The following is a 19,785-nucleotide window of genomic DNA, read 5'->3' as shown; positions in this document are numbered from 1 at the left end:
GAAACAATAAAACACAGAGCAAAGGAAATAGTCAGGATGTGATTTGTTTGACTGAGGTTGTTTTTTTTTGTTTTTTTTTTTTTTTTGATTCATCAAGAACTATTTTACCTGTCACTGTTAAAAGCCTTTATTACTAATAATGGTTATTGTTATCGATTATTTTCCATCAAGCCAATACAAGCTAGTCTAGTGCTGTGGGTTCACAAGGTAATGAACAGCCCATTTCCTTGCACTGTAAAGAGTAATAAAGTAATATTACAGTCTGGTCTAATGCTCTAAGGGTAGGGACCTACACTAGGAGCCAGCATGATTACCCCAGCTAAGATAGGCCCGCACCCACTCCATTCCACACCCTTTGTCCAGGGATCTTCCTAAACCCTTACTCTGAGCTCTGCTTGTTTGCAAGAATACACTGTCCCCTATGCCCCAAGTTTCACTTAAATCTCTCTTCCATGTCTTGCTTCTGGAGCCTCTGGGCGCTTCTGCCTCCTCACTGCCCACGAGGGGTGGCTTCACCGACTGGGCTGTCTCTGTATTCCACAACATGCGGTGCTTACTTCAGCCTTCTACAGAAGCTGTGGTCCTTCTCTGAGGAAGGCCACAGGTGCCCCACCTGCCATGTGGTGGGTGAGCCAAGGGTCATTCTGTGGCAACAATCTCTGCACACCGTTCCGTCAGGGGGGAGGGGGGAACCATGCCTGTCTCTCTGACTTAACTCTGAAACTGTCAAAAGACAATATTTCTAGAACTCTAACCCCAACCTTGCAGCGTCTCCATGTCTGTCACACCACGAGAACCGAGGCTTCTACACTTTTGAGCACTATTAAGTAGCTTGCTGCAAGCTTCTGATTTATATAACACTTGAACCCACTGTCTCTCAAAGATAAAAATGTGATCTCAATGTTGATAATGTATTCACTTAACACGGAAGCTAATGCTAAAACAAGACACTTGCTGTTCACTTCTATTTGGCTAGCTGTAAGAAATAAAACCTAAAGTAAGTCATCTCACCAGGGTCATAATCCACAACTGTTCCATGTACCAGACCTATCTGTAGAAAAATATGTAAATAAGGCCAAGACACAAGATTCTATGTAAATGCAGGATCTCTAGACAGAAGCTACATTATGGGGAAGAAAAAAAAAAACAACAACATAGTATTATTTGCACTAAATGTTTATCTTCAGCTGTGCATGTGCGTCTATGTGTATGTGTGTGTGAGTGCATATATGTGTATATGTGTGTATGTATGTACATGTGTGTTAGCCAGTAAGCATGTGTGCACATGTATGTGTGTGTATATTCGTGTGTATACACATGTGTGTGCATATATATGTATGTGTGTGAGCCAATAAGCATGTGTGTGTGAGCCAGTAAGCATGTGTGTGTATATGTCTGTGTGTGAGCCAGTAAGCATGTATCTGTTTATGTAATAGCCAGTAAGAATGGGTGTGCATGTTAGCCCATGAGTCCCAAGAATGTCTCTACCTCCCAAGTGTACCCTGCAGTGATTAGCTGTTCTTGTATGAGTTCTAGGGGCGGGGGGGGGGGGGTCAAACTCTGGTCCTCACACCTGCAAGGCAAGGACTAAACTATGCCCAGCCTTAACCTCACTTCTTTACAACACAATTCCCAAAGTGACAGGCCACTCCCTCATGCACAGTTCAGAAATCAAAGAAGAGCAGAATTGTTCCTGTTCCTCAGCAACAGGACGTGGGACTTACTAAAAGAAGACAGAGGCCAGATGTCAGTGTCTGTGCAGTTAATGGTACCTAGTTACAGTAACTTAGGCCAAGCAAGCACACAGCACCAACAGCAGTGGCGGCAGGTGGCAGCTCCCAGCATCCCTGAAGAGCACCAGCCAGTCACAACACATTGTTCCTTCGTGGTAAGTGCAGTTCCTTCAAACCTGAATTAATCTGGAGTGAGATCCCAGAATGAGCTTCGGAACAGGCACTGTGAATGGTTTGAGCGTAATGACGAAACTGTAAGAACTGCCTCTAAGTAACAGCATGCTTCGGGTTGTTTGCTTTTATGCTCATACAATTGTCAATAGTTTGGAGGCCTAAAATTCATTCAGTCTCATTTTTGCAAAATTTAAAATATCATTATCATAAAACTACACTTAATCCAGACATCTGTCAAATATCTGCAGAGGCAGACTCATGGCTCACTCCTCGGGAACATACTACGGAAAGTGAACAGGGACAGAAAGAGAGAGTGTAGCCTGAGGCTCCCTCTCAGCCAAGGCAGAAAGAAGAGGTGTGACACAGCATGATAAAGCAAGTCCCCAGTCTTCCCAAGCGGCCACCAAGTCCCAGGCAGCGGGGAAAGCACCACCTCTGGCCACACAAGTTGGCCAGTCCAGTCCTAAAGCAGGACACTGTCTACAGGGCAGGAGCATGGACACCCCAGAAGTGAAAACATCGAAAATGCTAAACTAAAACTAAAAAGTTAAATGTAAGATAAGTTTTGTTTTTGTTGTTGTTGTTTTGGTTTTTTTTAATTAGTGATTTTCCATGTTGCTTCAAGTTCAAGAACCCTCTTCCTGAGAAAGTAAACAGGCACATGCAGTAAAGGTCTAAGAGATTCACTGTAAGACCAGGACAGCTGAAACTACAGACAAGAATAAACACCACGGGGCTGAAGGGTGGGATGCTACACATTTTTTAGAAAGCACTGACTCTCAAATGTTAAATTAAAAATCAAGTTCACTAAAACTGCATATTCCACCAAGCCTGACTTTAATCACACCCATACTCTCTTAAAAAAAAAAAAAAAAAAAAAGTTAACAGTTACTGGCAAGATGGCTTCTTGCCACACGTGCCTGATGACCTGAGTTTGATATTTGGAACCCACATAAAAAAGCCGGACACAACGGCATCCCTTGTAATCACAGCACTCCTGCCTAGGGACAGGAGATGGAGACAGGAGGATCACCCAGAAGCTCGTGGGCCAGCTAGCCTGGAGTAAGAGGCCCAGAGGAAACAACAAAGTGGAAGGCAGAGCAACTCCTGAAATTTGCCCTCTGATGTCTATGTGTGTGCCATGGTACATGTGCACAGGTGTGTGCACACACACAATCCTTTAATAAGTTAGTGACATTGTCTCTGGACAAAGAATAATGGATGATTTTGAAATTTTCTTATTTAGCTATTAGAGACGTGACTTTCTGTATCAGATAAAAAATACAAAGTAAATTCAGTTCCCTACTAGAGCGGTAATGGTTAATTAGATGAAACAGAAACGAGCATGCGTGACACTCAGAGAGGAGTCAAAACATTAACTACCTAAGTCCATGAAACTTTCTAGGTTCCAGGTGAACAGAAGTCTGGCTTGCTCTGTTCCTTGGCCCAGGTCCACTATGCTTCTGGCTGTGACTTGCTTCCTAGTCACTTGAGGCACTCCCACTTCCAAACAGATCAGAGATCATCTATACGGTCTGAGCTGCCATCGTTTCTGATCAGAAAATAGTAATATAAACGATGCATACCATTCATGTTTATTGTTGGCATACAAATATTAGCTTTAAATATATGTAATCATTATTATGTAATTTGGCATGCAAATCACCTTTGTGACTGCTCCATTCAAATGCTGCCAGTTTAAAACACAAATCCACTTGTCTCCACAAGAGTGAAATTCTGTGGTTACTAAGCAAGTGACTGAGAAAGGACTCACATAAACAACCTCAGGAAAGGCCTTGAACTTTTGAGACAAGGTTATTTTCACGTAAAACTCCGTCTCTAAGCCTCCCATCTGTGAAGCCATCTCATATGCTAGCACTGAATGAAATTCAAGAACTGCCTTTGATTTTTGGTTTCTTTTGTCATTAAAAATGGTCCTTCGTTTAAATCAAAAACAAACAAACAAAAAAACCTGTTGGTCAATTCTTCTTATCCCATGAGTTAAAAATAAACCCATGGCTCTGTCATCACAATTTCACAGAGGAAAAAAAACTCAAGTTCATGAGTAACAAAAACCATGTAAGAAATGTGAAGACAGGGAAAGGCTTAAGGAAGCAGGGACCCTAACACGCATGGGTGGAAGTAAGCCTATAGTCAACACTGAGAGAGAGCTCTAGCACTTGGGAATCCTCGCCATTGTCTGAGGAAGACAGCAAATGCCTGCAGGAATAGAGGCCTCTGCCAAGCGTGTTCAGGACAAAGAACCCTTTGCAATCTGCCTGGATGATGCTTTAACACCATTTTTACACCAGCGTGGAGACACTGGATCCCGGTGGGATCCGCCAAGCCCCTCTTTTTTAACAGTCTTAGACAAGGCTCTCCTCATATCCCGCTCACATGAGCTAGCTCCAATATGAGCCCAGCAAGCCTACAGGAAAGATTTTTGGGCCATGTCTCCTCAGAATTAGTTTTAAGAACATGTTCAGTGAGTGCTAAAGCAGCAGTTTTGGTCTCTTTAGTACATTTTAGTAAACGGAGGCAAAGTGATTAATTCATTCTCAAGTGAGGACATAGTGCTCAAACGCTAAGCTTTCAGATGGCTGACCGCACCCCACCACACATAGAAACGTCCACTCACGGGACGATCAGCCCACTAAAAGTGCAGTCACCATGACACCAGCTACAGCAGATGAGAATCAGAGGCCTCCAGCTCTCTAGAAGGAAATATGAAGAGGGCTCACCTGGGACTCTTGTGGCGTTATCCAGAAAGTTCGCAAGCAACTACAACTACCTAGAAATGGAACTGGCTGCCCTAATAATGGGAACAAGCTTGGCGCCCACAGGGAAGCATTCAGGGAGAAGCCAGCCCACCACCCACCAAAGGTCTCCTAACAGTCTGCATAAAAGGAAAGGTCTCCAAACAGTCTGCATAAAAGGCTGCTTGACAGCAGCAGCGACTCTCACATAGCACTTGCTAGAATATAGCTCTATGCACACAGAGAAAGTGAGGCACCAGTCCCATGTTTTTCACATGGCAAACACAGGCTGGCTCCCAAATGCAGGTGCAATGGGTTTGGTTTGGTTTTATTTATGTGTGCGGGTGTGTTCTGCTGCACGCCCGTTTGTGGACCTTGTCCACGCCTGGAACCTGCAGAGGCCAGAAGACAGGGTTGAATCCCTCACTGAACTGGAGTCACGGACAGCTGTGAGCTGCCTAAGGGTGCTGGGAATCAAACCTAGGTCAAGCAAAGTAAGTGCTCCTAGCCGCTGAGCTCTCTCTCTAGCCCCAGCGTTTGGTCTTTAATTAGCTCTATCGTCAGACCCTGCCTACACCTTCTCTGCTCTCTGCAACTCAAAAGCCTAGCACAGGGCCAATATTTGCTGAAGGAGTGAGCCTGTGTCACTGTACAAACACTGTTCCTGCAAGTTGTACTTCTGCTCTGAAAAAATTGTATCCTTCAGCCTTAACAAAACATCTATTTTCTATACATACACATACACATTTACACACGGACACACGCGCGCGTGCACATGGTAGAGAGAGAGACAGAGAGAGAGAGAGAGAGAGAGAGAGAGAGAGGGACAGTCCAGGGTATGGCAAGTCTGCGGTGTGGCTGGCTCCACTGTAACAGAGCTGCAGCTGGCTATGGCTCCTAACCACCCTCAGCTCACTACACTCCATCTCCATGTGACAAAGGCCTTGCGAAGCACCAGGAGCGGAAGTGAATGCCTGTGCGGTGATCTAAGACATCAGGGACCCCTATCTTTCCCACCAGTGAATGTCTGGGAAGTCACAGCATCACCTGTAAACTTAAGACACAACTAACCATCTCCATCCAACTCTGCCTCTCTGATCAGAAGCCCTGATGGTACAGCCCAGCCACCTACTTCATTTTTAACTGACACATGAAAACCCACAATGTACACACTTACAGAGTACCATGTGACAGCTCAGCACATGCATGTGGCTGGATACAGTTTCGATTAGGTCACACTTATATCACCTCCGCAAACAGCATGTTTGTGTGTGCAAACATCAAAGCTCTCTCCCTCTGGCAGCCCATTACCACTACCTCCAGTTACCTCCTGTGCCTCAGCGCACTGCATCCTCATATGTTCACGATCATCCCTGATCTGCCCCTCTCACTTCCACCCCACCCCAGGCCCTGGGAGCCGTCATCCACTCTCAGCTGCTGAGGTGGACTTTTTCATACTCCACATCTGGGTGAGTTCACACAGCACTCCTTTTCTTTCGACTCCCAGCTTATTTCACAGAAAATAACATCCTCAAGTTCCATCCATCCTGTTGCTCATGACATGGTTTCACTCTCTTTATGGCTAACAGTACTCCTGCGTGTATATGTAGACAGTATTCCTGTGTGTATATGTAGATAGTATTCCTGTGTGTATATATACACAGTATTTATGTGTATATGTAGACAGTACTCCTGTGTGTATATGTGGACAGTATTCCTATGTGTATATGTAACACTTTCTCTCTACATGTATTGGTTGACACACACCTGGGGTTTTTCCATTCCTAGGCTATTGTGACTAATGCTGCAATAATCATGGGAGTGCAGATGTTTCTTCAACATACAGATTCCGTTTCCTCTGCATTTATACACAGTTGTACAACTGCTAGATGATACTGCAGTTCCATTAAAAAAAATTTTTTTTACTACAAATGTTCGACATCACTCATCAGAGAAATGCAAATCAAAGGCACCAGGAGACACCACCTCACTCCAACAAGAAGAGTGCTATCATCATAAAGAGATTCAAGTAAGGGTGAGGATGTGGGGGAAGGGAATCCTAGCACACTGTGGGCGGAAATGTAAATTAGCCCAACCATTATAGAAAAACCACTGTTTAACAAGGGCTGCAGGGGACTCTCAGAGGAACCCAGCCACCTAACATGAGCCAGCCTCAACCTGGCTGGTAACACCTGTGAGATGACATAGGGGGCTTTATATAAGCAGGTGGAGCAGAAATGCCATCAATGTACACTGTTTATGCCACAAGTGCTCTGTGCACGTGCGCGCGCGCGCGCGCACACACACATACACACTCACACTCACACACACACTCACACCCCCTCAGGGTCTCTGATGAGACAGCCTTATCCAAACGCTAACACAGCTGTCTTCTGACTCCGATTCACACGCCGTGAATATCTGTTGGTCTTTCTCACACACTAAGCACGCCTCTGCTCTCTGTATCTGTCCAGGACTTACTACAACCCCAGGTTTATAGAGCTGACCTACAGTACTCAATAAACAAGAAATGTATCCTCTGCCGCCGTCGTTACTAACCAACGGTGATTCTCACCATCGAAAGCAATACCAAACCCATCAGGCTACAATCACCACCATTGGCACAGACAACACTCGCCAAATGTACACGGGCCAGGACGGTGGCTCTGGTCAGAGGTCTGGCCTCTGGCCTCTGGCCTCTGGCCCAGGCAGCCTACTTGAGCTCAAGTTCCAAGGCTCTTGGATTTATATCACAGTCTATCTTTCCTGATATATTAACAGCAAGACACACGAAAAAAGGCCCTTTTCTTTTTCCACGCCTGGCCCTGCCACACACTGCTTGTACTATGAAATTTGTGCCGTTGTTTAGTGCTGGCCCGTGCCACTCATCTATCCAGAGCAAAGTGACCTGGCACTGCCCTTCTCCTTCATTTCACATGCTAACACCACTCTGTCAAGCATTTATCAAATGTGGAGTCGGGGATAAAACAAGAAACAGTCCTCTAATGTGCTCATCATTTTCTAGAGGTTCACGCTCTCGACAAAATACAAAAAAGGGGGGAGAGAAAATCCAAGAGCGGCCTTCTGGAACCGTCCCAGGCTATTTCTTCTTTGTTGAAATGCTCTCTGACACCTTTTAGTTCTGATAGCCCAAGTCGGGCTTTTTAAAGATTGGACTCAAATGTCTCCCACCCAGTGTCATACTCTTAAAAATAAGTAAATAAAATAATTAATAATAACAAAAATTATACGCCATTTTACAGATCTGCATGGTAAAACTCAGAATCTATGTCAAATACCTATGTGGAATTTCCTATTTCTCCACTAATCTATGTTTCTTGTACCTTATAAGGAAACTGAGTCTTGAAAGATGACTCCTCCCCACAATGTACATCAAAAATCTAAATGGGGGGAGGGGAGGTGGGGCTCGGAGGAGAGGAGGGAGAGGGCTGTGATCAGGCTGTAAAGCGATTAAATAAATTAATGAAAAGGATCTTAGCAGACACACAGCTCAGCAATACTCAGGACCCCATTCTCTGCATCACCATTGCCCCTCGCTGAAGCCCAGGGCTGTGGTACCAAGTTATTATGCCGCTCGGGTGTATTTCCCACGAACAAAAGGAGAAGCTGAAACTAGCCGGCATTACAGAATGGACATGGACAGTGCAGCCCCCAGCACTGCCATTTTCTACTAAGGAGCCCTTGGCTATCTCCAGAGATACCAAATGCTAGCTAAGGGTCCCTCCCTACCCTGTCCTCTACTCACACACCAAAAATCTCTGTCACTTCTATTCTGGGGATGCAGCTAATGTGAACAGCTGTGTCAGACTTAGTATTTTAAAAGGCACGCCAGCTCTCAACAGTGAAGCAGTCTGCAGATTAAACTTAAAACTCCAAAGCCTGAATAGTTACCACGTGATAAAAACACTCTGGCCCTAAATCAATATACACTCAAGAAAAACTGGAACTACTGACAAGGGCTTGTAAGACAAGCAAGGCCTTTCCAAATATTACTTGACTCCTTTCTAGTTAGACTCTTTCAGATGCCTTATCCCATTAGACAGTCTTGACAATAATTAATAATTATAATCCTAGATCTGTAGAATGAATAAAAATAGCAATAGCATAAAATTTCAGCCCTCCATTTCAGTAGGATAATAACTTTCGAAATGTGACCATTTCAGCCAAATACAATTTAACTGAAAGCCTTCTGGGGTCAGCTCAGGGTTCAGCAGTGAACTATGAGGGCTGAGTCCCGAATGTTGCTGCGAGTCACCAGAGGTCCTGCTTGCCCTGCTCTAGTTTTAATCCACTTTGTCAAAATTCCTAAGCCTTAGAACACAGCGGTGCACGTCAGAGTGGACGCACACCATAAACTGTAATAGAAACTCATAATTCCAACGAGTCGTTTAGCTAAATCTGATCTAGATACGATGTTGGGACTTAAAATGAGAAAACATGAAATTTTATCCAAAAAAAAAATTTTTTTAAATCATACTTCCACTGAAAATTCAAACTCCCAGATTCCCTTTGAAAAGCTGGCCTTGGCACTAAGCCAGCATTCCTTTGAGGCAAGCATTAATAAAAGTGGAGATGGGCATCTCATCCCAGCTACATGCGAAGCTTTCCATACGCTTTTGCTTTGAACCGGGAGTGGGTACTGGGATGAGCAATTGCATTAAATCCCTTGACCTGGTCAGCTTACAGGGACACCAACCACCAACCAGGGCCCCGAGAGTTTGCTGTGGTTCTGGCCTCGGGCAATCTTCGGTCACTGGTTAGCTCCTAGAACTTCACCGTAGGGAAACATTTAACCTGAAATTTAGTATTAAGTTAGGTGTGTTCTACTTTGTCACTACTGAGCCCCAGCAGACACGTAGCTCTGAAATTAAAGTCAGGGACAAGGAGGGTCGGTCAAGGTGCGTTAAATCCGGTGGGCAGCTCTCTAAAGGCTGAACAGAACTTTTCTCACACCCCAAGGGCACCAGTTAGTCTGTTCCTTTGGGCTGACCTGCAAGCATCTGCCAACCGGCTGCTGACCACACTAGGCTTGCTCTGGACTAGATGGCGTGGTGAGAACAAGTGTTGCAGGGGACCTCGACATTACCCCGAGGGAGGACTTTTAGAGGGTTGTCTATACAGGCGCAGGACACTGCTATTGGCCGCAGCCTTCTGTTCTTCACGAAGGCAACTGTGAGATCTGAAGGCCTCTTTTGCCCCGTTCCCTGGATTAACATGTTGATAATGCTTCTCCGATCCCTTAACTGACAATGCCGACAGAGTTACAGTTATTTTCAGCTCACTTTGCAATCGCTCATCTTCAGTGTTTTGCCTGTCTTCAGCCTCAATTAGTACTGGAAGGAAATTTAAAAGTCAGTCACAAAGGCCCGTGCCCGCTAACAGATTTTCTGAACTGCCCCTCAGGAAGCCTGACCACTGAGACTTCACTAGCCAGGCCAGACACCAGCTCAAAGAGACAGAGGGGAGCTTCCAGCCAGGAAGTGTGGCTACCCTTGGGGAGGGCAGAGAAGGTTGCTGGGATTCCTAGGAATGCCCTGAACACAGTCACTGAGTCCCCAGCCCATCTGATGCCCAGTTGGGGACCTGTAGGACAGCAACTCCCCAGGGCTGCGGTGTTCTGAGTGTAACAGGCACTGCATGGGATGGCTTCCCCCGTGTCTAGCATGCCACCTGGCATACACTTATCTAAAGGCTGGCCGAAAGGGTTCTGAAGAATCTAAGGGCTATGCTGAAGTCATATATAAGAGCTGGCCTCCCAAGCCCCTTGGAAGAGAGTCTGGGAAGTTAATAATATGCACATACCCATGCTCTGGCCTTTACTTGCTTCTATCTTCAATGCCCACCCACTCTTGCTAGGTAGGGCCCTATATTACAGACAATGAAACTGAGCCAGGCATGGTAGCGAACATCTTCAATCCCAGCATTCAGGTCGAAGGAGTCAGATCTATAAGAATCTGAGGACAACCTGGTTTACATACTCCAGGACAGTCAGGGCTACATAGTGAGACTCTGTCTTAGAAAGAAAGGAAGGGAAGGGAAGGGAGGCACCGAAGCTTGCAAAGATAGGCAGCTTGTCCAGTGCACAATCAGACTGTCAGCTAGTCTAAGGTCTCCATCACACTGGTACCACTTGGTCCATACTCCCTGCACACAGGAGGGTCCAGAGCAGGAGACAGCAAGCCCTATCCTTCAGGAACATATAGTGCCATACAGAATAAGCCAAGTTAAATGATGCAGGTGCCACCAAAGCAGATTCTAAAGGGACAGACATAAGGTCAGTTACAGAGGCCCTGGATAACTAGGGCACTGAAGACCCCTAGAAGGAAGCCCATCTTTGACAAGAAACTGAGCCAAAGGACCAGGAGCCTGGCAAGGCACACCCAGACCTGGAGGACACAGAGGACTGGTTAGAGGTCCAGAGCTGAGAGGTAGACAGGGTGACAGCTGTCTTTCTTCTCTGGGCACTTTCTGCAGCATGGGCCTCATTATGGAGGGACTACATGGACCATGAGAGACAGTTGTCTAAAAGGGGTCCACGTTAGCAGTCCACCAGAAATGTTCAGAGCCTGCTGACGAAGTATCATGCATACTTAAAGTATATATGTGTCACCAACACAGACATAGTACACACACAAGAAGTCTAAAAGGATAGCAGAGGACACAAAGGTATCCTCAGGGAGACACAGGGCTTAAACAAATACTAAAAAGGTTTGCCAGACATAGGAGGGTACAGGGGATTTGGGGCTTCATTAAAGCAGAGTTAAAAGAAAAATAAAACCACATTAAGGAAAACTGACAGGATTGCACTAGTACATTGTGCAACATCGGGTGGGGATTGAATTTGCTCACCACTTGCACACACATGGATCCAGAGAATGTTCCTGGGCCAGCTGGAGGGCACATGGGTGCTGTGGAGGGCAAAGCGTCCAATAGCCATCCTTCCCAGGCTATAGGCCTGACCTTAGGCCAGTGCTTCTCAGAACACACAGTGAGGATGGATGGAGTAGGTCCTCTCCCACGGCCACTGCAAGGCCAGTAGGCCCAAGCCATACATTCAGGAAGAACACCAGATCTCTAGACTTCCAGCATTTTCTACATATGAGGTAGTGCATACATGCCCGAGATAATGTGACAGGGCTGACCGAAAGAGGATACACACACTGTCCCATGACAGGGTCATATGGCCTAGAGTCTACTATAAATCTCGTTTTGTTTTGTTTTGTTTTCATATTCCTGTGATTACCAAACTACTAAACTGCACTGTATATTGGGAATTATGTACTTTGTTAAATACTTTAAAAATACCTCCACCTTCCTCCCACCCCGCCACTCCAGCGCTGGGGATCAAACCCACAGCCTTTTGCACACCAGGAAAGCAGTTCACCATTAAGCTATACCCTAAACTCTGTTTCTTTTCTTTTCTTTTTTTTCCTTAAATTTTAATCATATGTGTCTGTGTACATGTATGTGTCATGTGTATAGATGCACATGTATACCAGTACCTACGGAGTCCAGAAGAGGATGTCGGAGCCCCTGGAGCTGGAGTTACCGGAGGCTTTAAGTTACCAGATGTATGTGCAGGAAACGCACCTCGGGTCCTCTGGAACAGTATGTGCTCTTAGCCACTAAGTCATCTCTCCAGTATTTTTATAACCTTTTACTAATATAAAGTACCTGAAATATTTGACCCAGATCTCTACCTCTGATGGGGGTGGGGAACCCTGGAAGGGAGCTGTCAAAATACATGTTCCCTGGCCCTCATTTCTAGGACTGGGAAGCGACAGGGAACACCTATTTTTTTTCTAGCAATCCCAAGTGGTTTTTGACACAAACGGTCTCAGAGACACTGTGGAACACGCTGCAGTGGCAACATGGACGCTGCGACAAGTTAAACAGGGAAGCGGCAGATGAGTACTACACTTTTCCAAGTTTGCCAGGGGATTTGTCTATTAGTGCCAGAGACAGGGCCCGAGGACAATGGCTCTTAAGAGTGAGTAGGAAGCAGGAAGATGAGAAGGGAAGAATCAATTACTCTCTCCAAATGTCTGGGGAGAAAGAGACTACAAGGAGGTGTGTGGAAGGCGCCTGGCAGGAGCTCCTCCTCCTGTGTCCTTCAGGGCTGAGAAGTAGCTCTAGCCATCACAGTCTGAGGTAATACCCAGTGTCCCCCTAGATCTACTCTCGGCTTTGTCTTGTGCCCCCAGAGTATCACCCCTCCGCTGAAGGAGACCCTAGCAGCAGATCCAAGAATGGAAGGAAAAGGAGAAACGCCACCACCCCTCAGACACACTCTAGGTTGCGCCCTTCAGCCAGGGCTCAAACCCTTCCCTCTTACCAAGCACCCCCGCTCCTCAACCACTCTCCTCCTGGGGCTCTGCCCCTTCCTTCCTCTTGCCCCTGCACACACAGCGCAAAAGATTTGGGAACCATGTCGTTCCCTGTTGCTTTCCACACGCCCACCACATCTTTCTGAGCCCGTGGGTCTTCCTAGTTACCTAGTTCAGTCTGTCTCCTACCAGAGCCCAAGGGCTACATGCGACAGCAGGGAGAAAGCACGTGTCAGAAGTCTGCCAATGCTCCAGGCTTGAACTACGGCAACGGTCACATTAGATGAGATCAGCAAGCGGCCTGTGTGTAGGCGCGCTGGGACGCGCTGGGAAGCAGTGAGAAGGACATGTCGTCGTTGGTGACATTGAGAAGTGAGAAGGACATGTCATTGATGCCTACGATTTAGCACCTCCTGAATCCCAAGTCTAACTCTCCTCACACATCAGCTTTTCCATATTCGAGACAGTGACTGGAGGAGGGCTGCGCTCCACCCCTATCTCACTCGCAACAGCATTAAGCCATCTCTCTTCTGAGGCTCATATATGTGTCTTGTTTTGAAAGAAATACTATAAAATTTGATCCTGGCAGAGTTCCACCTGTTAAACCGGACTGCAAGTGAAAGCTGTGTGTGAGCTATTTTGAGTACTTCAAGTCAGCCGCACCCGACCTAATAAACAGAGACTAGGGTTGTGTGCACCTAGAGAGGCAGGGCTGTTGGAAGGAACATCATCCAGCCACAAAGAACTCTGAAGCAGTACCGAGGTAGCAAAAGCACTTTTAACTCGAAATTTACAACTAGATTTTTAACCCTATTTTAACCACTGTGTGGATACAAAACTTGACCAGAGCTTCCTAGCCCCCTTACCTAAGGAAGTACTGAAGATTAAGAATACAGTCCTGGGTGGGGGCCAGGGGGAGGGGAGAATACAGTACTTAAAATAAAAATATAAAGTGCACTGGGTGTGGTGATGCATGCCTTTAATCCCAGAACTCGGGAGGGAGAGGCAGGTGGATCTCTGAGTTTAAGGCCAGCCTAGTCTACAAAGCAAGTCTAGAACAGCCAAGGCTACATGGAGAAACCCTGTCTTTAGTTAGTTAGTTAATTAGTTAGTTAGTTAGTTAGTTAATATAAAATGTAAGTGTCTCATAATCAAGGAGAAACTGTGCCTCAAACATCTATAGGAGCCAGGCTGCTACACCAATTCTGTGTTTTACAATAATCTATGAGTACACAGTGCTTATTAACTCTGATTTTACAGAGGAGGGAACTCAGACTTAAGAAGCCACAGGAGAACGCAGAGTGGTGGCACACACCTTTCATCAGGAGGCAGAGGCAGGTACACCTCTGTGATTTTGAGTTCAGGGCAGCCAGGACTACAGAGAGACCCTGTCTCAAAAAAGAGACAGACAGACACACAGGAAGGCAGAACAATAAAGGAACAAGCAGGCACAAAAGCAAGCAGTGGGCAGAGCAAGGCCCCCACCCGACTCAGGGAACTCCAAGCCACTGCCACAGGTTGGGCAGGACACAGGGACACTACAGTTAACCAAGCTCCCAGACATGGTCCTTCTCCTTAGCTTTAGGTTAAGCTTTAGGCAGCTTCAACTCCTTATCACTAAAATTATTAATCCAAATCCCCTCCCCTAACCTTCAAGTTTAGGATTGGGTTTTTTTGTTTGGCTGGCTGGTTTTTTGTTTGTTTGTTTGTTTTTTCAGTTCCTAAATACAAAGTCATGGGATTTTAAACTAAGGTGGACACACATTTTACACAGGAAGTAACATTTATATAAAGCGACATTTCTAAAACTATTGATGGACAGGTGGTTCCAAACCCGTGTGCCTTCCCGACTGGAAGGGATCTTCCACACAAGACTCTGTGTAAAGTGTAAAAGTGATCAGCTCACCCGTAAACAGATGAGCTGCATCTGCTGAGCCTAGCCTAGAACATGCAAACCTTGTTCTCCTCCTCTTACTGTGTTTCCCTAGAAGGCTTTCCTTTCATTTCCTTCATCTTTGAAATGATTCATCAGAGTTCACACCAGATGGGGGACTTAGACAGTCTTTGGGGCTGGAGAGATGGCTCAGAGGTTAAGCACATAGACTGCACTTCTGGAGGTGCTGAGTTCAATTCCCAGCAACCACATGGTGGCTCGCAACCACCTGTAATGTGGTCTGATGCCCTCTTCTGGCCTGCAGCTGTACATGCAAGCAGAACACTGTATACAAAACAATAAATAAATAATCTTAAAAAAAAAAAAAAAAGCTGCTTCTGTTCTGTACACACAGGCCCTGGTATTCAGGAACACACACACTATATTTAAAAAAAAAAAAAAAAAAAAGACAGTCTTCACCTAACTCTTCCCTACAATGTCAGCACTCAGTTGTCCACGTGAGGGCAAAGGACAATCAGGAAAAAAAAAAAAGTCCATCAATATACTGACTAAAAAAGAGCAAAGATTTCTTACGCCTTCCCACTTCTTTCTCTGTTACACACACACACACACACACACACACACACACACACACACACACACACACACACACCACGCTGAGTTCCCTATCCCAGCCAATGATCACCAGCATCCCAGTGTTTGGAACTCTGGACAGTTCTTTTCTATTCTCACCTTCATTGCCAAAAGGTTTAGTTCTAAAACTGAAACAGTCTAAGTATTTCTCCCACATTAAAACTACAAAATACACTGATGGTTTATGCAAAGACTCAAAGGCATGCACACACATGGGCAAATAAGCATGTATGTGAACTAAGTAATTCGGTTTGAATTCTGACTTGCAGAGGTGTGAGGACCCTGTTGAATGAAGTAGGCTATGTGGGATAGTCTCACACTCTCAAGTGTTGGGCATTTTAGCTTCTGCTGGACCTTGCAATCCTGGTAACTCCTGACCATTCTTCCTCACTCATCTTTTTCTCCTTCCTTCAGGCCTTTCAAAATACCATGAGCCCCCACCTCTTGTCTTCTCCCTGTTCCAAGAGTTTGACAGGTCATCTATAAAACAATGACCCCACGTCAAGAGGGCTGCTCCAGGGCTCATCTCTACCCAGTCTTCTGCCTGGAGTACTTCCCTGGGGTTTTTTTTGTTTTTTGTTTCTTTCTTTTTTTTTTTTTTTTTAACCCCATTTGAGAGTAGTAACCACTGCAACATGGGAAGTAAGGAGGGAGAAAGAAAGGGAGGGCAAAGAGGGCCACAACTGGAAAGCAATCTCATGATAACTCAGAGCAAGGCAAAGCAATTGTAATTGATAGCGTAAGATGCTGGGGAAAAAATACATAGGTGATCATCCGGGACATTACTTGCTGTGGAGTCTAAAAGCCCACATCAGCACCGTACAAGGACCAGAAGCCCATAATATGCAGACACCTGATCTCACTGGGGCCCACACAGTTGCTCCTTGTCTTTGGCACAACTCCTCAAGATGGTACCGTTCTCAAATCCCATCCTGCACACATTCCTTTAACCAGACCTCCAGAATTACACTAAAAATAAAGTCACCTGGAAACTGGGGCCTAGGGAACAAGATGCTGGGGGCCAGTACTTCCAGTTTAAAGAACCTTGTGACCTCCCAAGTAGCATTGTTTCACGCTTTAATTTAGCTTTAAGGCCACTTTGGCTACCTCAGGGTCACTCTGGAGCCTACAGCAAGATCTGCTGTCCCTCTGCCTTTGCCTGACAACACAATTCTACTTGCCGCCACCTCAGCAGCAGAATTCTTGGGTTCTAAGAGTGCCGAGTCAGCATAACAGTAAAAAGTTCACATTTTATTACTTCCTAAAACAACCACTTTTATAATTTCCTGATTTTTTTTAACACTGTTAATTGGCACCCAACAAATGAAGGCACTAGCAAGTTCTTCACTGCCTGACTTGTCCTTTTTTCTATTGAATTACATTGTTGTTGTTGTTGTTGTTAAGACAGGGTTTCTCTGTGGAGCCTTGGCTGGCCTGGACTCACTTTGTAGACCAGGCTGGCCTTGAATTTACAGAGATCCATCTGCCTCTGCCTCCCAGAATGCTGGGATTAAAGGCATGCACCATCACATGGGATCTGAGTTACATTTTTTTCCCCCAAAGCCGAGCCTTAGGCTTTCTTTCAACATGGATTCAACTGTTCACACATAATAAAAACATTTCTGACTGGGTCATTTTTTAAATGTCTGTCTAACTTTACAATGCTAATTACCACAAGAGCATCATTATGAAGAGTCCATTATTTGGTATTTCACAGAAATAATTATTGCTATGAAAAGTACAGATTGTGATAGTAACCCAATATTCTTCAGACTTGCTTACCACAGAGCAAACAATTGCATTATGCTCATATAAATTTGGGATTCTATAAACTTAAAAGAGTATCCCAGAAGATGAAGATCTTAACTCAGGTCACCTTCCCTCGATCCTCCTGCTTACTTCAGTTCCACATAGAACTTTCTCTGGCTTGCTGAGACTGTTAAAGGAACTTGTTGATATTTGATTATGTTTAAAAGGTATGGTCCTTTATATAAACTTAAAAATATTAGCATGATAGAGCTGTGGCAGTGAGGGCACAGGATGATCTGTCTCCCCAAAAGAATGAAAAGGTACCTCTCCCTCCCTCCCTCTCTCTCTCTCTCTCTCTCTCTCTCTCTCTCTCTCTCTCTCTCGTTTCTTATTAGCAAGAAAATCTTTTCAACAAATCCCGCCCTGCATTTATTAGTAGGCTGGCAGCCCCCTACTTAAGTCAGAGGTGCACACACCTAAAGGTCATGTGCCACAATTCCATTTAGAATACGATGAGACTCCTCCACAGGACTGAGACTATCCAAAGCATTTGGTTCTCATCAGCTTAATAAACAAAGGCTAATTCTGTGAATTAACAGAATCATTTCACTTGGGGCACTCTGATCATCTATTAGCAGGATACACACCACACCCTGTTTAAGCTCTGGGGAGAACAGGTATTTCACTACTAATCGAAAGTTATGAGTGAAAAGAAGGAAAGAATTCCGACCCAAAACTGGGCAGAACTGTGTAACTCTTCTTCGACATAATTCAGTGTATTTTAAACAGTAAAGCATAGAGCGGTGAGCACGGTGTTGAGCTCAGATGTCACCTCCAACCTAAGTCCAGAGGAGCAGGAATTCTCTGTTCTAAATGAAATCCTTAAGACATTAATAGCAGTCAGTCAGGCTGAGGACACTGAGCCCATATCACTTGGAAAGTGCAAACACCTCCAGATCAGAAATAATGTTAAGCACGATTTCCAAAGTCAATTACCTTCAGCCCCCAGGCTAGACCAACTAGCTAACCATACTCCGCCAACAACTTTCCCAGACCTCTCTCAGGACATACTTCCAAAGTTCCTTTGCTCAATAAAAATGGCGCTGCTTTCTCCATCCCAATACTGTTTATTTCTCAGTAATCCTGAGGCCTTTAAACAATCAAATTCAACTGGCCTCATTTAAATGCCAGTCTTCCCTAATGTCAAATGCTTCTCTGAGGGAAGGGTGAGGGGACAGGAAGGCTGCTCCTATCCACAGCTGCAACTTTTTCACCAGAAACCTTGCTGGCATCATGAACTCACTTTGACTTCTCTTCGTAACCTGTCTTCCCCCAAACTGTTGCCTCTCAGTCTGTCGAGCCACACTTCAATGTAAACTGTCCTTAAGTGCAGGACCGCTTAAACCTCATCCATCCACGACGTGTCCTGGGCATTCAGCACCCAGACCATCCTCAGCGTCCCAGAGCCGATAACCCGCAACCGTCCGGGGTCCACTGGCCCAGGGACTCCCGGGTCCGGCGTCCGGTGACCCGGCAGCGACAGCATGCACACGCGCACGTCTGTGTAGCCCTCCCCAGCGGGCTGTTGTCGAGCCTCCGCCCGCGCCCACCCCCGCCCGGGGCGGCGATGATAGGCTGAGTGGGCACCGAGGCACCAGCCAGAGAGACAGGCGAAGGGACAAGGCCAGCCGCGTGCCCCCGCCCCGCCGGGCGCCGGGCACAGCGGCCCCGGCCCCAGCCCCCACCCTGCTCCCGCCTGGGTGGCACCGCGGCCGGCAGGGGCGGCCAGGGCGCGAAGCCCTGGACGCCGGTACCTGATCAATGGGCAGCTGCACGGCGTTGCTGAGGGGCTGCAACAGGGTGGAGCCCGTGGTGCTGGTGGTGGCCATGGCCGGGCCTCGGCGCTGCGCCCTCCCGCTCCGGCCAGTCGCCGCTCGCTCTGTGCCGAGCTGCGCCGAGGATGGGGATGCAGAGGCGCGCCCGCCCCTCGGCCGCCCGCGGTCGGAGCAGCCGCGCGGGGAGGGGCCGTGGGCGGAGCCTCGTGACCACGCCCACGGCGTGGCGCCCCGCCCACCCACCCGTGAGGCCTCCTCACGCCGCCCGGCCGCCCGACTTCCAGCAGCTTCCAGCGCCCCCTCCCCACCTCGCGCACTCCCGCGCCAGACAGCCCCGCGGCCCAATGGCGGCGCGGCGCCCCGACTCCTGCAGCCAATCAGAGGACGCTAGCCTCGCCGCGCCCCTCCTCCGGACTGAGGGCCCCGGCGAGGGGCTGCGGCGCGATCGCGGCTGTCGCCCGAGGGCGACCAGGAGTCGTGCTCGCTAGTGGGGCGTGTGAGGGTGTTTTTGCCTCCGCCTCTGCTCACTTCCTTTCTCAGGAATGGTGGGCGCCGTCCCCACCCCTCACTGGCAGAGACGGTGGACAACAAAGGGGCTCCTAGTGGCGGCCAGACAAAGAGGGGGGACTTGGAGGGATGCAACGCCGGGGGGAAGTTGAACAA

General features: G+C 46.8%; 1 protein-coding gene across 2 annotated transcripts in view; it reads right to left on the bottom strand.

The window, feature by feature from the left end:
• Mboat2 (membrane bound O-acyltransferase domain containing 2) overlaps positions 1 to 19,275 on the bottom strand; it is a 125,806-nt gene extending 106,531 nt beyond the window's left edge. The window contains exon 1 of one of the 2 annotated variants that reach the window (XM_051144107.1): positions 19,102 to 19,275. In XM_051144107.1, coding sequence (XP_051000064.1) covers positions 19,102 to 19,176 — 75 coding nt within the window. In that variant the 5' untranslated portion in view covers positions 19,177 to 19,275. The remainder of the gene's footprint in view (positions 1 to 19,101) is intronic. The other variant, XM_051144098.1, reaches the window with a different exon arrangement.
• Between the last annotated feature and the right edge of the window lie 510 nt (positions 19,276 to 19,785).

The sequence above is a fragment of the Acomys russatus genome, chromosome 1 (assembly GCF_903995435.1).
Source record: "Acomys russatus chromosome 1, mAcoRus1.1, whole genome shotgun sequence".
Lineage (NCBI taxonomy): Eukaryota > Metazoa > Chordata > Mammalia > Rodentia > Muridae > Acomys > Acomys russatus.
The sequence above is the reverse complement of the archived record's forward strand: the minus strand, read 5'-3'. Positions and strand labels throughout refer to the sequence as shown.